The sequence below is a fragment of the Pyxicephalus adspersus genome, chromosome 5, assembly GCF_032062135.1.
Source record: "Pyxicephalus adspersus chromosome 5, UCB_Pads_2.0, whole genome shotgun sequence".
In the NCBI taxonomy this organism is placed as follows: domain Eukaryota; kingdom Metazoa; phylum Chordata; class Amphibia; order Anura; family Pyxicephalidae; genus Pyxicephalus; species Pyxicephalus adspersus.
The window spans coordinates 123,312,348-123,330,798 of NC_092862.1; the positions used below are offsets into that span (position 1 = coordinate 123,312,348).

Sequence of the window (18,451 nt, forward strand, 5' to 3'; positions counted from 1 at the left end):
CTCAATGCATAAAAGGAGAAAAGATTCAGTGCTTTCAAAGTTGCGGCAAATAAATTTGTTGAAAAGGTCATCTTAAAGAAACTTATCAAAAGCCAAAAAGTAAAGTAGTTGAAGAAATCCTGGCCTGTTGTGACTGGCAAAGATCCCATAAATTCTTACAAGCCGATTTCAACGATGGTTTATCTCAGTGATCAATAGGAATGTGAAGTGAATGTGGAATTGGGTGAACAAGTTGTATTACTATCAGAAAGTTTACAATGACCATGATTTGGCCTTAATGTCAGCATTTTGTAGACTTCTGCAAGTAGCTAGGTGCCTCTAGGCGCCCCTATACATTATACCCTCAGCTTCCTGATCGCACTAATGTCCATTGAGCTGTACATATGGTATTGATTTCCAGAGGCTCACTAAGACCTGAAAGTTATTTCAAGGACATTGCTGGCCAGAAGTAAAGCTTTTAAAGGGTCAAATTGAGCCGAACAGATGTAGCAAAACCTAGGCCTGAAGTGGAACTAAAGTTCCAGTTTAAAACTTTGGCATCAGGTAGCACTTTTTTTCTAGAAAGGGATAATTGAGGTCCCCTTTGCAATTAATATTCTCACCTCCCTGACCCCCATCTTATCCATCCAATTATGTTGCCTGGCATATCCTGGTTTTCCCTGTGGGTGCCGAGACTGAATGAACTCCTGTGTGCCTGTGCCATGAATTTGTCATCCCAGTCTAGTCAATCGAGATGGCTAATGACCGGAAAGTGGAAGAGAAGAAGGAAGAAGATAGCAGTGCTCTTGGCAAAACAGGGACAGGTGGGTATCCCCTGGGTTTAGTTCTTCTTTCACGTCGCCCCTTCATAAGCTTTTTCTGTGGTGTACAATATCTCTATTATTTTGTCTGTCTTTTGGGATTTTGGTAAAGTGACTTTTCAGAGTTGTGGCTGACCAAGGCTTTTTACCACATGCTCAACGGAGCTCCCAAATACTTCCATTTGCGCTGCAGTGGATCGCGGTGTGGATCCTGGAAGTCGCTCCTGGCCGTACAGTTGCTTTTCCTCCTATGCAGGAAAAACCACACTGCAACCGCATGGGTAACATGGCTACCCGTGTAGTTTTCCACCATAGGTATGATAGGGATCTTAGCCAATTGCATTCTCTTTGGGAACAGATTTGTAAAAGCAAATTAACTGATAGACACAACTGAATATAGTATTATAAATAGATCCAAAAGGACAAGCTGGCTTTGTTGTTGGTAATCTTGCCTTTCAGCAAGGGTCAATCTCCTACCAGAGCTTTATCTAAATAACCCTCCAGAGGTGGCTTACTATTGAGTGGATTTCCTTCCTGTTTTCTGGTTTGATCACATACCGGAATGTAAGTGTATCTGGGTGTAACTGCAATTGGGTATTCAGACAGAAACCTCCTCATAGTGCAGAAACTAAAGGTTTTGTTTACTCTGCTGCCTGCTGTGAATTAAACTATGACCACACAAACTGATTTAAAAAAATACAGCAAGCGTGGAGTACATTGGTTACATGACCATTAGAAAAATGTTTGGGCAAAGATAATACTGAAACTACAGTATATCACATGCAATACTGTGCAGCAGCCAGACTGAAACACCTCACTATCCCAATGAGCTCATCTAATGTGGCAGCGTCACACCCCATACTATGTGTACATATTCTGCAGACAACCCATCGGCGTATGAGAGCAGCATATGCCATACATGTAAAAAAGGACCCAAAACCGTGCCCAAACACACAACCCCGTGCTGCATGACTCACCAACAACCAGGTGACGCAATGCTTGTTGTACCATATGGCAGCAATAACAAAAATAAATGGAATTCCGGATGACCATCAATATTTTATACAGCTTGTTCCAAAAAGTTTTTTTAATGTGTTTTGGATAATGGGGTAAATTTTCCGGTCTGTGTATTTGACAGGAAGAGCCTGTGGTAGACGTGTGTGAAGAAAGAATTGGGCAGAATCCAAACAATTTAAAGTGAGTGACTAATACTTGAGATATCGTGAAGAACAACTCCCTCCATTCCTCATCAACAGGGGAGAATGTGCACAATGGAGGGGGCTGAATAGACAGCTCAGCACTGTAATATAATCAGGGTCTGCACAGAGTATTGATCGGCCACGTACGGTAAATGTCTCAGCTTGCCTATGGGTAGTAATCAATAATCCAATATAAACTTGTGCTCCCTTTAAAACCATTTACAAGCCCTCTAGGGGTATCTAGCCCCCTAGTAGCCATGGTGGTGAAGGTATTTGCCCCATCCTCCACCACAACCTACATAGTATTAGATCACTTAGCAAAGCTTCTGTGTAACCCTTGCAATACTAACTAAAGGGAAATCAGCCATAGACAAGCCTTGATCCTCCCAAAGGACAGACCTGCAGAACAAGCTTGCAATTTAAGGCCAGGCTAGCCTCCAGGGGTTATTTTGGGCTACCATGGGCGCTCACGTATACAATAAAACAGCAACTCCTACCTAGTTTGGAAAGCCATCAACTACTGAGGTCTATTAATAAAAATATGAATATAAAGAAAGGGGTGCTGGTATGTATGGCAAAGCTTCTTAGTCTTTGGTCATTATTGCATGGAGGGGTGAGAAAATAAAAGCTGGCATCCTATTGGTTGCAATGGGAACCTGCCACCCCGAGTTTCCATGTGCCAATACAGGAGCCCTGCTGTATATATTTTCAGCTTTCTCTTTTAAAGCCAAGGAACTGACAGCCAAGCCCATAGCTGGCCCAACAGGAAAAACATGCCACCTCCCTTGAGGGCATTGCAAGAAACCTGTGGCTGCCCATGTGTTCCAGTGCTACATGCAGCCTTGCCATAACCAGCTGCTAAAGATCATTTACTTCCAAGTCGAAATGCAAATGCCAAGCCCTGATGAAGGGGGCACCCGAAACGTGTTGGCTTTGAAATAAACCAATTTGTAGATTAGATCATCACTAAATGGCCCTCAATCCACGGTCTACCCATAAGAACCAAGGATCCCCTTCGATATGCAGAACCGGCCAACTGCAAATATTAATCAATGGCAATAAGAAAAGGCTGGAACAGAAAATTGCACAGTACGCACGATGGGCAGCGTTTGACCTTTGCATTGCGCTGGCCTTCTTAGACGCCCATCCAGGTGCAGCGGGTAAAGCAGGCCAGACGCAGCTTTTTCTTATCACCCCGTGCATGCGTGTCAATGGAAACCCAGCGCCCATGGACATGCAGTTCCTTGCTGTGCACTTACCCAGGCAGGTAGGTCATGGGTGCTGATTTTCTGTTTCACCGCCTTCTCCTCATTCTCCAGGAATGCCAATGCCCTGTGCCACCTGGAACTTTTATTCCCTTTATTCTTCTTCCACCAACTCAGAAACACCAAGGCAATGAGAAGCCAGCTGAAGCTCAGCCCGAAGTATCCCAGCACATAGACAGGGAAAATTATAACAAAAGTCTTAGCAAACTGATAGAAGAGTCCTGCAAAGTCCACACTGATCATGCCAGGCTCATCGCTGGGCACAGCAGGGGGCACCCCAGCTCCCTCCTGGCTAGGAGTCTGTGGAGAACTGCTGCTATTTCCTTGGGTCATCCTGCTCGTATTGTAATCCACAGCAGGCAGAGAGAGGGAGTGTAGCTGCTCGTATGTGTCCCCTCAGCCAGCAGCCAACATCAGGAAGTGCCCGTGTCACCCTCCCTGCCCCCTCCACAGGCGTCTACCCCACACACTGCTCAGCTGCCCCCTGGCACTGCCATACACATCACAAGGCGACTACTGAGCTGCCTCAGGGACCTGCAGCCACTCACAGGCTGCCCTGCTCTCCCTCAGCCCCGCCCACTGGACAGCCACAGCTACAGGATGTGCAGGCACAGGCGGTACCTTTTTTTTTTCTTTACATCAAGAAACTTTATTTATACGTAGAAAAAGAAGACAGTAGAACAGGCAGAGTACAGAATTCCTGACTGTGCATCTTTTAAAGGGACAGTATTATTACTTTTTAATATTATTACACAGTATTTATATAGCACCATCATATTACGCAGCACTGTACAAAGTCCATAGTCATGTCACTAACTGTCCCTCAAAGGAGCTCACAATCTAATGTCCCTACTATAGTCAAATGTCATTGATGTAGTCTAAGGTCAATTTTAGGGGGAAGCCAATTAACCTAACTGCATGTTTTTGGGCTGTGGGAGGAAACCCACCGTGACACAGGGAAAACCTGCAAACTCCATGCAGATAATGTCCTGGCTGGGATTTGAACCTAGGACCTAGCGCTGCAAAGGCCGGAGTGCTAACCCCTGAGCCACACGGACCCAGAAAATGCTTTGCCAGGGAATGTTTCAGTGAATGTCAGATTCACTGCTTTTATTTTCAAATTTCCCTGTCCCTCTTTTATTACCCCTCTAATTTCTAATTTACATGAACTTGTCTTTTATTTTAGACTTTGTTTTTAATTCCCCATAGTCCATGTCACTGCAGGCATAGGAAGTTTTCTCCCCTCTTTATTCTGGGTGCATATATTCACCTCTACTAAAAATGAATTATTTTGTTTTTACAATGGAGTCTATTTATAAAGAAACGAATCTGAGATCCAGAGTCGATACCAATGAAACACATGGACCTGGAAGATTCTCCACCAGGGAATGTTTCAGTGAACGTCAGATTCACTGCTTTATAAATAAACCCCAATTACTGCCATTAAACACATGGACCTGGAAGATTCTCCACCAGGGAATGTTTCAGCGAATGCCAAATTCACTGTTTTTTAAATAAACTCCAAAAACTGCTATTATAACACATGGACCTGGAAGATTTTTTGCTAGGGAATGTTTCAGTGAATGCCAGATTCACTGCTTTATAAATAAACCCCAGTTACTGCCAATGAAACACATGTACCCGGAAAATTCTCAGCAAGGAAATGTTTCAGTTAAGTTCAGATTCACTGCTTTTTAAATAAACCCTAATTACTGCTATTGAAACACAAAGACCTGGAAAATTCTCCGCCAGGGAATGTTTCAGTGAATGTCAGATTCACTGCTTTATATTTAAATCCTAATTACTGCTATTAAAACACATGGACCTGGAAGATTGTCTGCCAGGGAATGTTAAATACAATATACTGATTTAAAAATAAACCCCAATTACTGCCAATGAAACACATGAACCTAGAAGTTTCTCCACCATGTTTCAGTGAACATCAGATTCACTGCTTTTTTAAGTAGACAAAGTTTAGTTGATTTGAAAGAAACTAGAAACACTTTTTGTTTTATAATGAAGTTAAACTTTCCATAATTTTAATCATTTGAAAGAATATAGCAGTAGTAGTTTTTTTCTTCATGACAAAAAGACCCAGTTAGTTGAAGTGGAACTAAAATAAATTAAGACATAAATTACAAGAATGTGAGCAGGTTGGTTATATAATGCAGATGTCTCATGTGCAATAAGATAAACTCACCTGTTAGCAGGTAATGCACTAAACTCACCTCTCCCTGCTCCTTCACCAACATCTTCATTGGCCCAGCGGAAGGGATTCCTGCACATGGGCATAGAAATTAATTTATTCCCAGCAGCCAGCTATGCCAGGATCATTGAGCATGCCCAGCTCAATGTAAGGTTTTTGAAGAAGGAACATATCTTGTCCATTCTGCCATAAACTTTCCTGCTCACATTTTATTATTTCAAGTCTAGTTCACCTTTCATATATTTAATGAATTAGCATATCCCAAATATTCATCAGAAGTAGCCATAGGCCCACCTAACATTATTATTATTATTTACCTGTATTTATATAGTGCTGACATATTGCGAAGAGCTTTACAAACTCCATTATTAAATATTGTCAAAGGCTACGTACACACGTCAGATGATTCTCGTCTGATAGTCCCCTATCTGATGAGAATCTGGAGTGTGTACAGAGCTCATCCGACATCGTTCACGGCGGATCTTTGAATGACGAACGACGTGAGAGCACAATTGGGGTGCTGCTCATTCTCCCCCCTACAGCGCTCATTCATGCATCTTTTGATTTTTTGTCATTTAGTCAAAGATCCTTTCCAATGACAAGAGTCTATAGTGTGTGTCCTGTGATAACCTTTACTAGACAACCCAAAATGAATTCTGCATATTGCAAAATAATTTGCTTTCACATAAACCACAAAATAAACATAAACTAGAGCAGAAGTCACCCTGTGAACTGTTGTTCCACCAAAAACGTGACCTTGTAATGAAGTTCATAGCTTCCATCTGTCCTCCATTTGGAGGGACTGTCCCCTATCAGGAGTTCCCTGTTCCTCTCTCCATCTCACTTGTTCCTCTTTGTAGTCTGATGAATGGTCGAAAATCTGAGCACTCCTCTCTAGCAAGCGGACAAGTTCGATTGACACCATTGTTGATACGAATACCCCCCCCCCCATTAATCTTTCTGCCTTCTTTTTTGTTTTTTTTAGGTTGGTCCGCAATTTTGTATATTTGCATATATTGTTATATTGACCATTCTTTGTTAAAGCATATATGTTATTTTGTTACCGTTGTAGTTTTGAATAACTTATTAAAAATAGGTTAATGGAAAAAAATTTGTGATGAGTAATTGGTCATGGTGTAGTTCTATTAAATTGTATTGTATTTCTATTAAAGCGGAACTAGATTGTAAGCTCTTCTGGGCAGGGTCCTCTCCTCCTGTGTCACTGTCTGTATTAGTCTGTCATTTGCAACCCCTATTTAATGTACAGCGCTGTGTAATTTGTTGGCACTATATACATCCTGATTATTATTAATAATAATAATAATAATAAAAATAATAACTAAACCTGCCATACTCATCTGTCCCTGTTTCATCGCAGGAAGCTGCCATCTTTGTCATCTTTCATAAATGGACTTTCGGCCAGTTTGATTGGTTGGGCTGGGACGATGTAATGTGCAGGGGTACAATTATTTCTGGCATGCACAAGCCAAGCTGGGATTTCCAGCAACAAGTGCTGTCCCGTTCTGCAATTAAAACCTGCCTGATGGTCTTTTCTTCAAAGTAGTTCCACATTAAAAGGCGTCCCTCCATCAAATGCTAGGCAGATGGGAAGTATGGACAATTGTCATTTATTATTGTTACACAGTATTTATATAGCGCCAGCATAATACGCAGCGCTGTACAGTCCATAGTCATGTCACTAGCTGTCCCTCAAAGGAGCTCACAATCTAATGTCCCTACCATAGTCATATGTCTTTAATACAGTCTGAAGTTAATTTTGGGGAAAAGCCTACACATTTTGGGGAATCCACACAAACTCCATGCAGATAGTGTTCTGGCTAAGATTTGAACCTGGGACCCAGCGCTGCAAAAGCCAGAGGGCTAACCACTGAGCCACCCAGTATACACATTTCCAATTCACCCCTCCAGCTGGGGTGCTATATTTCTGCTATATTTTGCAAAAAAGTTGTCTTTTAGAATCAGTGGTCATGTGATCATCATAACTTCTTCCAGATCCTTATGCAGTATTTGCAGGCAGGAGAAGTGAAATTATACAAATCACATCACAAGTGATGGTATAGGCCACCACTCCAAGACTCCTCTCTTCCTCCTCTGTCATGGTATCTGTCTGCTATTTGCAACCCGTTTTAACGTACTGCCATGTGTAATATGTTGGTACTCTACAAATAAAGTTTAATAATATTAATTATATACAATGCAGTAGTATAATAGATGTTATTAGATGGTTTACATTATCACATGCTCCACCATGCACCTATCGGTGATCTTTACCAGACTTGGGTCAGACATTTTTACTTTTAGGGTGACAACACCCCATCTGTCTCCCAATTCTTCTCCTGTGTTGTCACCATGCTACATGGTCTTTCAATTAAAATAAAAATAGACATTACCCACCCTGAGAAATGGCATGCATCAGCTGATTGTACCAGTGCCTAAAGACAGGAAGTGACTGCAAGAAGGCTGCAGAAGATCAACATTAGTAACAAAAAAAAGACAAATAGAAACAGTATGAATATTAAAGCGGCAGTTGTCTGTAACGTGTATTTATTTCTTAAAAAGTAATTTATTAACGGTTTAATAGTTTATATGCCTTAGTAGAATAAAAAAACGGACACAGAACCCTGCAAAATAAGAGCAACCGAATGTTAATGAGTTAATGTAGTTAGACCTACACTGCGCACGCGCATTGACCAAACATCACTATTAGCCCCGCCCAGTGCGCCGAGGTTGCTAGGTAGGCTGACGCCGCCGTCGTCTAGGTGACGCTGTCTTTACGCATGCGTAGTCAGTGTGTGGCCCGACTGTCATGGCGGCTTCTCAGATGGCTATCTGTTCTTAGTATCTGCCATGGTAACGGAACGCGAAGACAGAAGCTAGAGGTACGTGGGGCCATGCAGCCAGAGAAGGTAAAGTATAGCAATGCAAGGCTTTGCTCCCTCAGCTCTCCTGTACTTAGTGTAGTATCTATTCGGAGAGACCTGCTGGCTGAAGTTTCTGCTTCATTGCTCTATATTATTATTATTGTTATCATTAACAATTAGTATATATATGGCGCCAACGTATTACGCAGTGCTGTATATTAAATAGGGGTTGTGAATGACAGACAGTGACACAGGAGGAGGAGCCTGCCCCGAAGAGCTTACAATCTAAAAGAAGGAGGGGGATATTTTCCTTTCATCTTTTTTGTCTTCTTTAATCCATCCCCCCAAGCTGGACTAATAAATATTTATTTCCTAAACCCACATTACTCACCTATGGCCATTCCATCGCAGGGAACCGCCATTGTCCTTTTCTTCCTGGACGCGTTCTTCAGGCCTCTTGATTGGCTGTGTGGGGATGTCATAACTCCTGGCATGCGTCCTGGTTTCCCTGGAAACCAACGCTGAGCTGCTCATGTGCAGCTCAGCAAAATCTGACATTTGGGTGATGATCCTGGATTTTTTAAAGTGGGACTTTTGTTCTGTTTAATAGTTTCTTCAGCATATATTGTGAGGATAAAATACATTTATAGAGCCAGTCACACCCCAAAATTCAGGGACTCACCCCATTTTTGTACCCCTGTCGGTCTCATTCGGCAGAAATCTATCACTTGGCATAGTTGCTGGATGAAAGTCCTGACATATATTTACCCATGCAGAATACACTAAATGATTTTGCTTACAGTGTTGTTTGCTGTTTGTACAACACTTATGTATTTTGTTATGCTCAAAGGATATAATGCTTGGTAGCCATACCCAGTTTTTGCTACCATCAAACATGTCAGCATCCTATAAACTCCCTGATGGACATCTCTGGTTACACACATTTTCCTGCTCCAAATCTGGGTACTGGCACTCAATCATTGTCACTGCAAGTATTTATTATGGATCATTTCCAGTGACTGTAGGATCAATGCTGTACAGAAGTTCTGTGCTTTGGACATGGTAGGACATGTTAGAGGCACCTCGCTAAGTGTTCTCCCCCCAGCCCCTTTTAGCTGGGCGCACCACCCAGCACTTTTCAGTAACCACACGAAAAGATGGGTCACAATACAGGGGCTGCCTCCCACCTACAGCGTCTTCTCACTAGCCATAAAAAAAAAATCTGGGTTCAACACTCTAAGGTAATTCATACAAGTTGGTTGGAGCGCTGGGAGGAGACAGTGCCAATTTTCTCTTCTACAGGAAACATTAAGATTTCCCCAGTGTTCTCCCCAGCCCCTTTTAGCAGCCCAGTTTAAGAACAATTCTGGGTTGAACACTGTTGCTGTATCCTATATAAAATCAATAGAGGTCATTAGGAATCCAACACTACAGATCACTGAACAATGGAACAGTTATACTGACATTATTTTCACCCAAGTAATCATATAACATGAAGGATTAAGTCTGTAAGAGGGTTAAAATGGAACTAAGCTTAGATTTAAAAAAAGTATAAGCAGACCAGTGCTTTATTGCAGGAAAGACATGTGATGTATCTTCCACAGTAAAACAAACATACCTGCCTGTTCACAATCTTTCATTGATGCAGTGCAATGTACAACCCCGGCTTACCTGGCTGCTGGGAATGAATTATTTCACATGTGCGGGAGTTACATTATTCCAGCCTGGCCACTTAACATGGCCGAAGAGGCGGAATGCGTGAAAATACTGGTGCTGTCAGCAGAACAAGGGGAGGTGAGTTCAGATAAAAAAAAATTGTGATCAGGCAGGTAAGAATATTGCAGAAGAAAGTAGCATGGAGGTTTAGAGGTTAGCACTCTGCCCTTTGCAGTGCTGGGTCCCATGTTTGAATCTCAGCCAGAACACTGCATGGAGCTTGCATGTTCTCCTTTGTTTGTGTTGGTTTCCTCTGGATACTCCGGATTCCTCCCACATTCCAAAAACATGTCGGTGGCTATTAAAATACTGAATAATAATAATAGTCTGCCCCTTCTACAGTAAAGAACCTGTCTTATCTCAATTTTTTTACATTTAAGTTTAGTTAAGCTTTAAGGCCACATTTTCACTAATTTGGGGTAGGGGAGGAGGAGTGCTGGACTACTATGTAAGCTCCTGTGTAGATCTGTAGGTAGGTGTCAAGTCCTGATCAGACTGCCAGGTAGGGCAGGGTGTATAAGTCACCTGACAGGGATGAGTCCAGAATATCGTTTTGTATAGGGGATGAGTCCAGAATATCGTATTGGGGCTACTTTCATATAATAAAAAAGTATAATCTGTCAACAGTAATTTTTTAATCACATGCTACATGGGTGCATTATGTCCCAGGGACATGCAGAAGAATCATATAAATCTTATAATACTAATTTTAGTGTGACATATGAGCAACATTTTGTTCAGCAGTAACCATTTAGGATACCATAATGACGTAATGAATGTCTATGACAGCCAGCCATACACTTCATGTATGTCAGTGCAATTATTTTTGCTTATTACATACTTGCTTCCAATTTGAAGTACATTGTGTAAATTGTGTTACTTTTCTGTTCCTTCTCGCAATGTTTGCTACTTGGCTTAGCTGATTAATTTAAATCAATAGACTTTATGTATGTCAGATCTCTGGATAGCTGTAAAGTAATTCTGTCATGGTAGAGTATGTAGACTGGCATTGCTTCCCATTGTAAAAACTGTATTCACTGGTTGCCAGGTACACCCTTCTTTCTTAAATGTCTTGAGCCAATGACTGAACAAGTATGTGAATAAGGACTTAAGACTTTTCTAATATGCATACTTACTTAAGTCAGTGACAAAAAAAAAACAAAAACCAAAAAAAAAAACTGGAGTCTAGAAAATAGTATTTTGGAAGGGTATGTTTAAAGGTATGTCTGGAGATTTATATTAGTTCCCCCTCTTCCCCCCAGATAATAACATAATGTTAGGGATTTAGTAGAATGATCCATATTATCACCTCAACCTTTTCCCTGACTTGACCAGGCGCTGACTTTCAGGGTCATTTATTATCAAATAACTATTCCTGTGTACCAACTTTTTTTTTTTTTGCTCTAGAAGCTGCAACATGCTGGCTTTCTCCTGGCGATCAAATCACATAACTACATTTCTGGGACTCCAAGATAAAATATCTTACATGGGGCAAACATAGTAGGTTCCGTGTCCTGTAGTCCAGCCAGTATACTGGCAAACATTGCTGTCAGGTGATAGCTGATTTCAGGCTAAGGATGATTGTATCTTCAGCAATGGGTTGTGAACCCTGCTGAACTGGGCCACAGCCTTCTTTGCCGGCTGCAATCTTTACTATGACAGAAAAGATCTGCATCCTCTCTCCCAATTCGTTCAGGAAATACACCCCCCAACTCTATGGAAAAATTTACTTTCATGAAACCAGTCTGTTGTGTAAAAAAAGGTCAGGAACCGCTGCTATAAGAGATGTCTAACAAGCTTATACAGAACGTAATGTGTATGAAGCCTGAAAAAGAAGTTGATATTTTGTAAATCACTTAACCTTCTTTTAGTTCTGGGCTTCTAGAGAGTGCAACATTTCTTTGTTAAATGATTATTTATTTCAGTGCAATAATATTGGGGACAGACTTCTATCGCCTGTAGGCACACAAGTTTTATAAATAATAATAAACTGTGTTTATATTGCTCCATCATATTACACAGAGCTCTACATTAAATAAGGGTTGCAAATGACTGACAGTTACAGACAGTGACACAGGAGGATGAGAGGACCCTGCTTGAAGAGCTTACAATCTACGATGTTGCATCCTATGACTGCGTGCAATAATTGCCTTTGGAAAGGATCTTTCACAATACTTTCCAATGACAAAAGAATGAAAGATGCATGAATGGGTGCTGTACATAAAGCTGTATAGAGAGGGAAGGGAAATGGAGCGGCACCCCGCTGCGCACTCTCTCTTTACTTTTATTACGATTGTTCGTCGATTCGCCAGGACAGATCCATGAACGAACGGGCGCTGTACACATGCCAGATTCTCGTCCAATATCAGTCGTGAGGAGATTATCGGACGAGAACGATTGGACGTGTGTACGTACAGTAGCCTAAGGCCACTTTTTTTTATGGACCAGTGTTTCCCAGCAAGGAATCTGTTAAACCCTATGGTTCTTCCAGAGTTTGCTAGGCTTGAACAATGGGTAATTTCTGCCTCTCAAGTCAGTTACTACTGACACTAATTATCTTTTTGGTTATCTGTAAGGGTGACATTCTTCACCCTGGCTAACAATTTAGGATGCCTTCTTCCCACTGACCACCATGCAAAGAGGTGTGGAAAATTGTATTATTGTCAGGGGTTTTCTAGGACCTAAATGTTACGTTCTCTCATGTTAAAAAGATTGAGAAAGGCTGATATGGACAGTTGCTGTGCTTCAGTTATTGCTTCCATGCATGAAGTGGCAAAAGTGTGACATGCCCAATCTCCATATTTGCAAAGGAAACATCTTTATTCTCTTAATCTGGTTTAGAATAAGACAAGTTTATACAGGATGGTCTTTTCTATTGATGATGTTTAAAAAAAAAAAAAGTATGACAGGTAAATATACAAAAAGAAGCCACCTCAGCCTCCTTCAGGCATGTGTTTTATGGTAAATCCTGATTGTTGTGGATTACTAATTATTGAGCATTCAGGAGACATCTCTTTTGTGTTATACACATTTATTTATCCTGTGCTTCACTTAGTAATACCTCATAGTCTGCAGTCATTACAATGAGATAATTTCTCTGATGATCATTTTTCATTTCTGCTGGCGCTGTATAATTGGAATGTTGTCAGAATCTCAGTTTGTGCCAGATTAAAAAGATTAGTATAATGCTTCCTTCTTATAACATGCCAGCAACAATTTCTTACCTATGGTGCACAGCAGGTAGGTCTGATTACCCATATTAAGTTCAATGTGACACATTACAACTCCTTATAAACTGCCCAAACAAAATGGATGTTACATTAAGTGACTCCGTGATGCCCATGCATATTTCTTAGGATATTGGACATTCCTGGTGCTTGAGTTATAACAGGGATGAGAGAAGCCTTTAGATGGAAGAAGCCATTCTCAGACCTCCGAGCCATACACTAAATGGAAAACATTTATTCAAAAAATATAATCGGGTGTGACGCTCTTTGTCTGCTTTGCTCAACCACTGTTTGTAATAGATTCTGAGTCAATGAACTAGAACTTGTTTGTCTGTCCTAAATTGAAAACGTTAGGACTCCTCATCTGTATTCATCTTTTTCTGATTAGTAGATATTGAAGCAAGAGGGTCAGCATGGCAGACAGGCAACAAGCATTTTAAGAAGAACACAAGTCAGCCATAGCAGCCTCTATTTATAAAAGCTGCTTAGAATAGACTTGCTCTCTCGTAAACTCCAAGACTTTTCTAGAGCTGCCCCGATTCTCTGGAATGGTCTTCCACGTACCAATCGGCTTGCTTCTATTTTCCGCCTTTTAAATCCCATCCTTTCAAACATGCCTACCCATCTTCTTCTGTCTCTTTAACCCTCTGACAGTCTGTATCTGTCATTTGCACCCCCTATTTAATGTACAGAGCTGCATAATATGTTGGTGCTGTATAAATACTGTTTATTATTAACAATAACAAAATACATAGACTGCCATGTAAAACCTTTATGGAAATGCTTGTTATCTGACTTGAGAGTATAATGGCTTCTTTTTAATTACTTGCCTAAAAGGATTATGCAGAGCTGACATTCTTGTTACAGGTCAGTGACTATATTTGTTGTTTTCTCTGCATTCATATCGTTCATATTATATTTCCAGTATAATTTTTTTATGGGAAATGAAGCAGGACCTTTTCAGCTTTATTGGATTTTGTTGCCTTAGGACTGCTATGCAGCACAAGAGTCAGAGTAGCAGCTTACACCGAGGCTTTTTACAGGTATATTCGTGTAACAGGCTCATTTTAGTTTTGCTAACTAAAAGGAATAGGGGTTTGAAACCTTGACAGGTATTATTTATTATTGTTATTACATAAGAGATCTGCCTTTATGGTTACCATTGTAACTGATTAATTGTACAAACAAAAAGCTCAGGTCTTGGTTTGCTAAGAATAAATTTCTTCTGTCTGTTCATATTCAGCCTTATCATATACGGGTCCCAGAGTAAATGTCTGAACCCCTGGCAACCTCTGGAGGAACACTGGTGGAGTAACTCTGCTTTAAGGCTTTGTAAAGCCAGAAGTTGTTTCCATTACCTAAATTTTAACCAAATGTCATCTCTAAATCTATAAAATGTTTACAACACTGTATATTTAATAATACCACTATCAAATAAAAACACATTAGTATATATAGCTCCCCTCCCATTGTGTGATACTTCCCCCATGTCCTAGATTGTAAGCTCTTCTGGGCAGGTTCCTCTCCTCCTCTTGTGTCATTGTCTGTATCTGTCTGTCATATGCAACCCCTATTTAATGTACAGCGCTGCATAATATGTTGGTGCTATATAAATCCTGTTTAATAATAATGATAATAATAATAATAATAATTAGGTTGATAAACTAAACATTTTGCTGTGATGGAACTGGTTGTTATGTAACAATTTATAATTGTAATAAGATTGGTTACACAAGGTTTTATGATGTCCCTAAACAGGAAAAATAAATGTGTTCGATGTAGATACAGTGTATGGGCAATGGTCTGAATGGGTTTCCATCTGCTAGTGCCACGAGGATAAGCTGCTCATGTCTTTTCATCGCTAAAGCTGAGAATCACTTACTGGAAGTATAATCTCCTAGATGGCAGACTGTTATGTGTATCCTGTAGCTGCGTCATTGCTATAATAGCAGCTGCTGTTTGCTGAGTAATATACAGAAACGGACAAGAGCTTTTCAGCAAGTGTTCTGGAGGATTTGCAATTTATCTCATGGAATATTTACAACACTTTAGGCTCCATTCATATTTAACATTTTATTACAAGGAAATGTTTTGCAAATGTGTACCCTTTCTTGATTCTATTAATTACTAAATACTATATATAAGGCAGTGTTCTCCCTAGCCTCTATTAGCTGGGAGCACCACCTGGCACTTTTCAGTAACCACCCGGCTGTTTTTGGCTGCTTACTGAAGTGTTGGGTCACAATACAGGGGCTCCCACCCACCTACAATTTCTTCCCACAAGGCTTAAAAAATTTCTGGGTTCAACACTGTAGGGTAAATGCTAATGCTTTAATGTAATTGATCAATTCACTGCATGTGTGCAGCCAGCGAATGGTGCTGTGACTGCAAGTTTTCTGCATCCTACATTGCTCAACCCCAATTTTTTTTTTAACTGGGTGGGAAGAAACTGTAGGCGGCTGTCAGCCCCTGTATTGTGACCCAACGCTTTAGTAAAAAACAGCCGGGTGGTTACTGAAAAGTGCCAGGTGAAGCCCCCGGCTAAAAGGGGCTGGGGAGAACACTGTACTAATTCTTTTGAACATACATAGGACAATATGGGTAAGACAAGCCAAAGGCAGACAGACCCCCCGACTTTTATACCAATGTATGTAGTGTTAGTTGGAGAGAAATAACCCAACAGTTGCTGCTATTTTATTAGAATGCCTAGAATATTTTGAATATATACATTGCTATATGTCAGAATCAGAGATATAGACACATACAAACACTATTTCAACAAGTTGACACACAGCGACTTTCCTGAATTCATGCTTAAATAGGCTCGTCTTTGATCAGTTAGGTCACTAGCAGCATGCATGGGCAATTCAGTATGTAAAAAACAGAAGTAATGTGCATGATGCATCAATTTAGCATACTGCAATGAGGAAATTACACTTTACATTTCAATTCAGTTTAATTCAGCTTCATCTTCACTGATAGCTGTGCAAGTAAAGGCAGCTTTAATACTTAAAACATTAAAACTTAAATGTAAAACCTAAAGTAGTTTGTTGTTAGATGTAGAAAGAACACAACCATTCCCTTGTGAAAAGAAAGGTTTACAACCCTAACTTTGAGTCCCACATGTCAGGTGTATATCAGCAGAAATAAATTAAATACATTGCCGACACAACAGTTACTTATCCAGTGCATACATAAGGCTACCAGCAAATTCTTGATGTACGCTGTTGGTTTCTTGTGTAGAATATGAATTTTTGAATATACTTTTTACTTCCCTCCCCCTTCATTGTTGTATCTGTCATTTGCAACCCCTATTTAATGTACAGCACTGCATATTATGTTGGCGATATATAAATACAGCTTAATAATAATAATAGAACTTCCAATAGGGGTAAGTGGATAACATTCCAAAAAGAAGAGTCTCTATTGCTTGTAGCAACAACCCAGAGATCTGGTTGCTATTTTTTTGGGAAAATGAAAATGTTTTTTACCGAGTAACTATAAATGCAGAGGAAAGCACAAACTCTTCCTAGAGTGGCATAGTGTAGGGCTACGTACCCACGTCAGATGATTCTCGTTCGATTATTGCGTCAGGGCTAGTATTGGATGAGAATCTGACATTTGTACAGTGCTCATCCGACGTCGTTCATGGATCTGTCCTGGTGGATCCATGAACAGTGAACGACCGCAATGCTCGTTCTCTCCTTCCCCTCTCTATAGAGCAGAACGGTGCTGTATGTACGGCTCTCATTCATGCATCGTTCAGTCTTGTTGAAAGATTGTGAAAGATCCTTTCCAACGAGAATTATTGCACGATTGTACACTGCCTAACAATCCTTCAACTTTTATTATGCAAACATATATGTTGTAACTTTTTACTGCTTTGTAAAGAAACCAAACACAAAACAAAACTTTTACTCCCAGGCTTTGAATTATTTGTTTCTCCTATTTTGTTAGGTGTTCCATTTTTTGTATAAACAGTTGTTTCTTTGTTCTTTTTCTTCTTTAGCATAAATCCAAGGAGGACACCTGGAAATCAGAGGAGCTGAAGAAGCATTTAAAGGTTATGTAGATGTTTTTCATTCATGCTGTATTAGATTTGTCTTATCATAGCTTTCTACTTCAGACTTCTGTAGACTCAGATGTACTCCTCACTGTTCTGAAAGTCTGCTGTGTACAGCAAGGAAACAAATGGCCTCTGATGGACCATGACATTCCCATCTGAGCCTGGCAGTGTGGAAAGCTGTAACCTAGGAGATGGAACTGAATATTACTGTATATAAATGTCATAAATCTGTGACATTGCACTGGTTTCATGCCTGAAATACCTAGACTTCCAATATATTAATCAGTTATCTGTCAGGTTGTGGCTGTGAGACATCAGAGATAGACAGCTACTTGCTCGGGGACTTTCCTGTGTTTGTGTTAAATCAATAGGATCATTTTTTTGTTTACAATAATGGAAACTGTCACAGGAGGAAGATTTCCAGTTGTTTAATAATTTAGGTAAAAATAGCATCTGGCCTTGTTGGATTACACCTTAGTTTTATTGTTTGCCTCACAATCAGAGCCGTCCATTTACAGCCCAGGACCTGACCACAACAAAATGCTGTGTCAGTAAGCATAGAGTTTATTGGCTCCAAGACTTGAGAGAATACACTATGATCAGTGAAGCTGGGTGATCCAGCAAACCTGGAATGGATTTCTTAAACGTAATTTGCTATTTGTTAGCAAATGTTTTCAATCCTGGAACAGATCCATTCCAGGTTTGCTGATCACCCAGCCTTACTGATGAAAGTGTATCCTTCCCAGCCTTGGAGAGCTTTAATAAACCAAGCGCTTTGTTTTGGCTTATTAACAGCAAAGGCTATTAAAAAGGCAAAAAAGGGGAATCAATTTCTTCATGACAAATTTCTTTGGTAACTAGACAAGATATGATCTAGGAAGTGACCATAAACAAAACCTAAGATATTAATGTTTGAAAGGCTCTTAACCCCCCTAGCGTTCTAATTCTGTCATTTTTTGATGCAAAAAGTGATCCTCTTTTTTTTTTTTGCGTAGAAATTTTTGTTTATATTGTGGGCCTGTAATTCTTAGGATTAACTCCCGGGTATAATTATTATATTTATTTATTATATTAGAATCATAAATAATAA

The 18,451-nt window shown here is 40.2% G+C and overlaps 2 protein-coding genes across 4 annotated transcripts in view; one reads left to right on the forward strand and one right to left on the reverse strand.

Annotated features, from left to right (window-relative positions):
- Window positions 1–3,797, reverse strand: part of ESYT2 (extended synaptotagmin 2) — an 80,869-nt gene extending 77,072 nt beyond the window's left edge. The window contains exon 1 of one of the 2 annotated variants that reach the window (XM_072412608.1): window positions 3,259–3,797. In XM_072412608.1, the coding sequence (XP_072268709.1) occupies window positions 3,259–3,597 (339 nt within the window). In that variant the 5' untranslated portion in view covers window positions 3,598–3,797. The remainder of the gene's footprint in view (window positions 1–3,258) is intronic. The other variant, XM_072412609.1, reaches the window with a different exon arrangement.
- Window positions 3,798–8,255: 4,458 nt separating this feature from the next.
- The window catches only part of DYNC2I1 (dynein 2 intermediate chain 1), a 45,405-nt gene continuing 35,209 nt past the window's right edge, over window positions 8,256–18,451 (forward strand). The window contains exons 1-2 of one of the 2 annotated variants that reach the window (XM_072412612.1): window positions 8,256–8,370; window positions 17,305–17,358. In XM_072412612.1, the coding sequence (XP_072268713.1) occupies window positions 8,269–8,370; window positions 17,305–17,358 (156 nt within the window). In that variant the 5' untranslated portion in view covers window positions 8,256–8,268. Of the gene's footprint in view, window positions 8,398–17,304; window positions 17,359–18,451 lie in introns of both variants that reach the window. The other variant, XM_072412610.1, reaches the window with a different exon arrangement.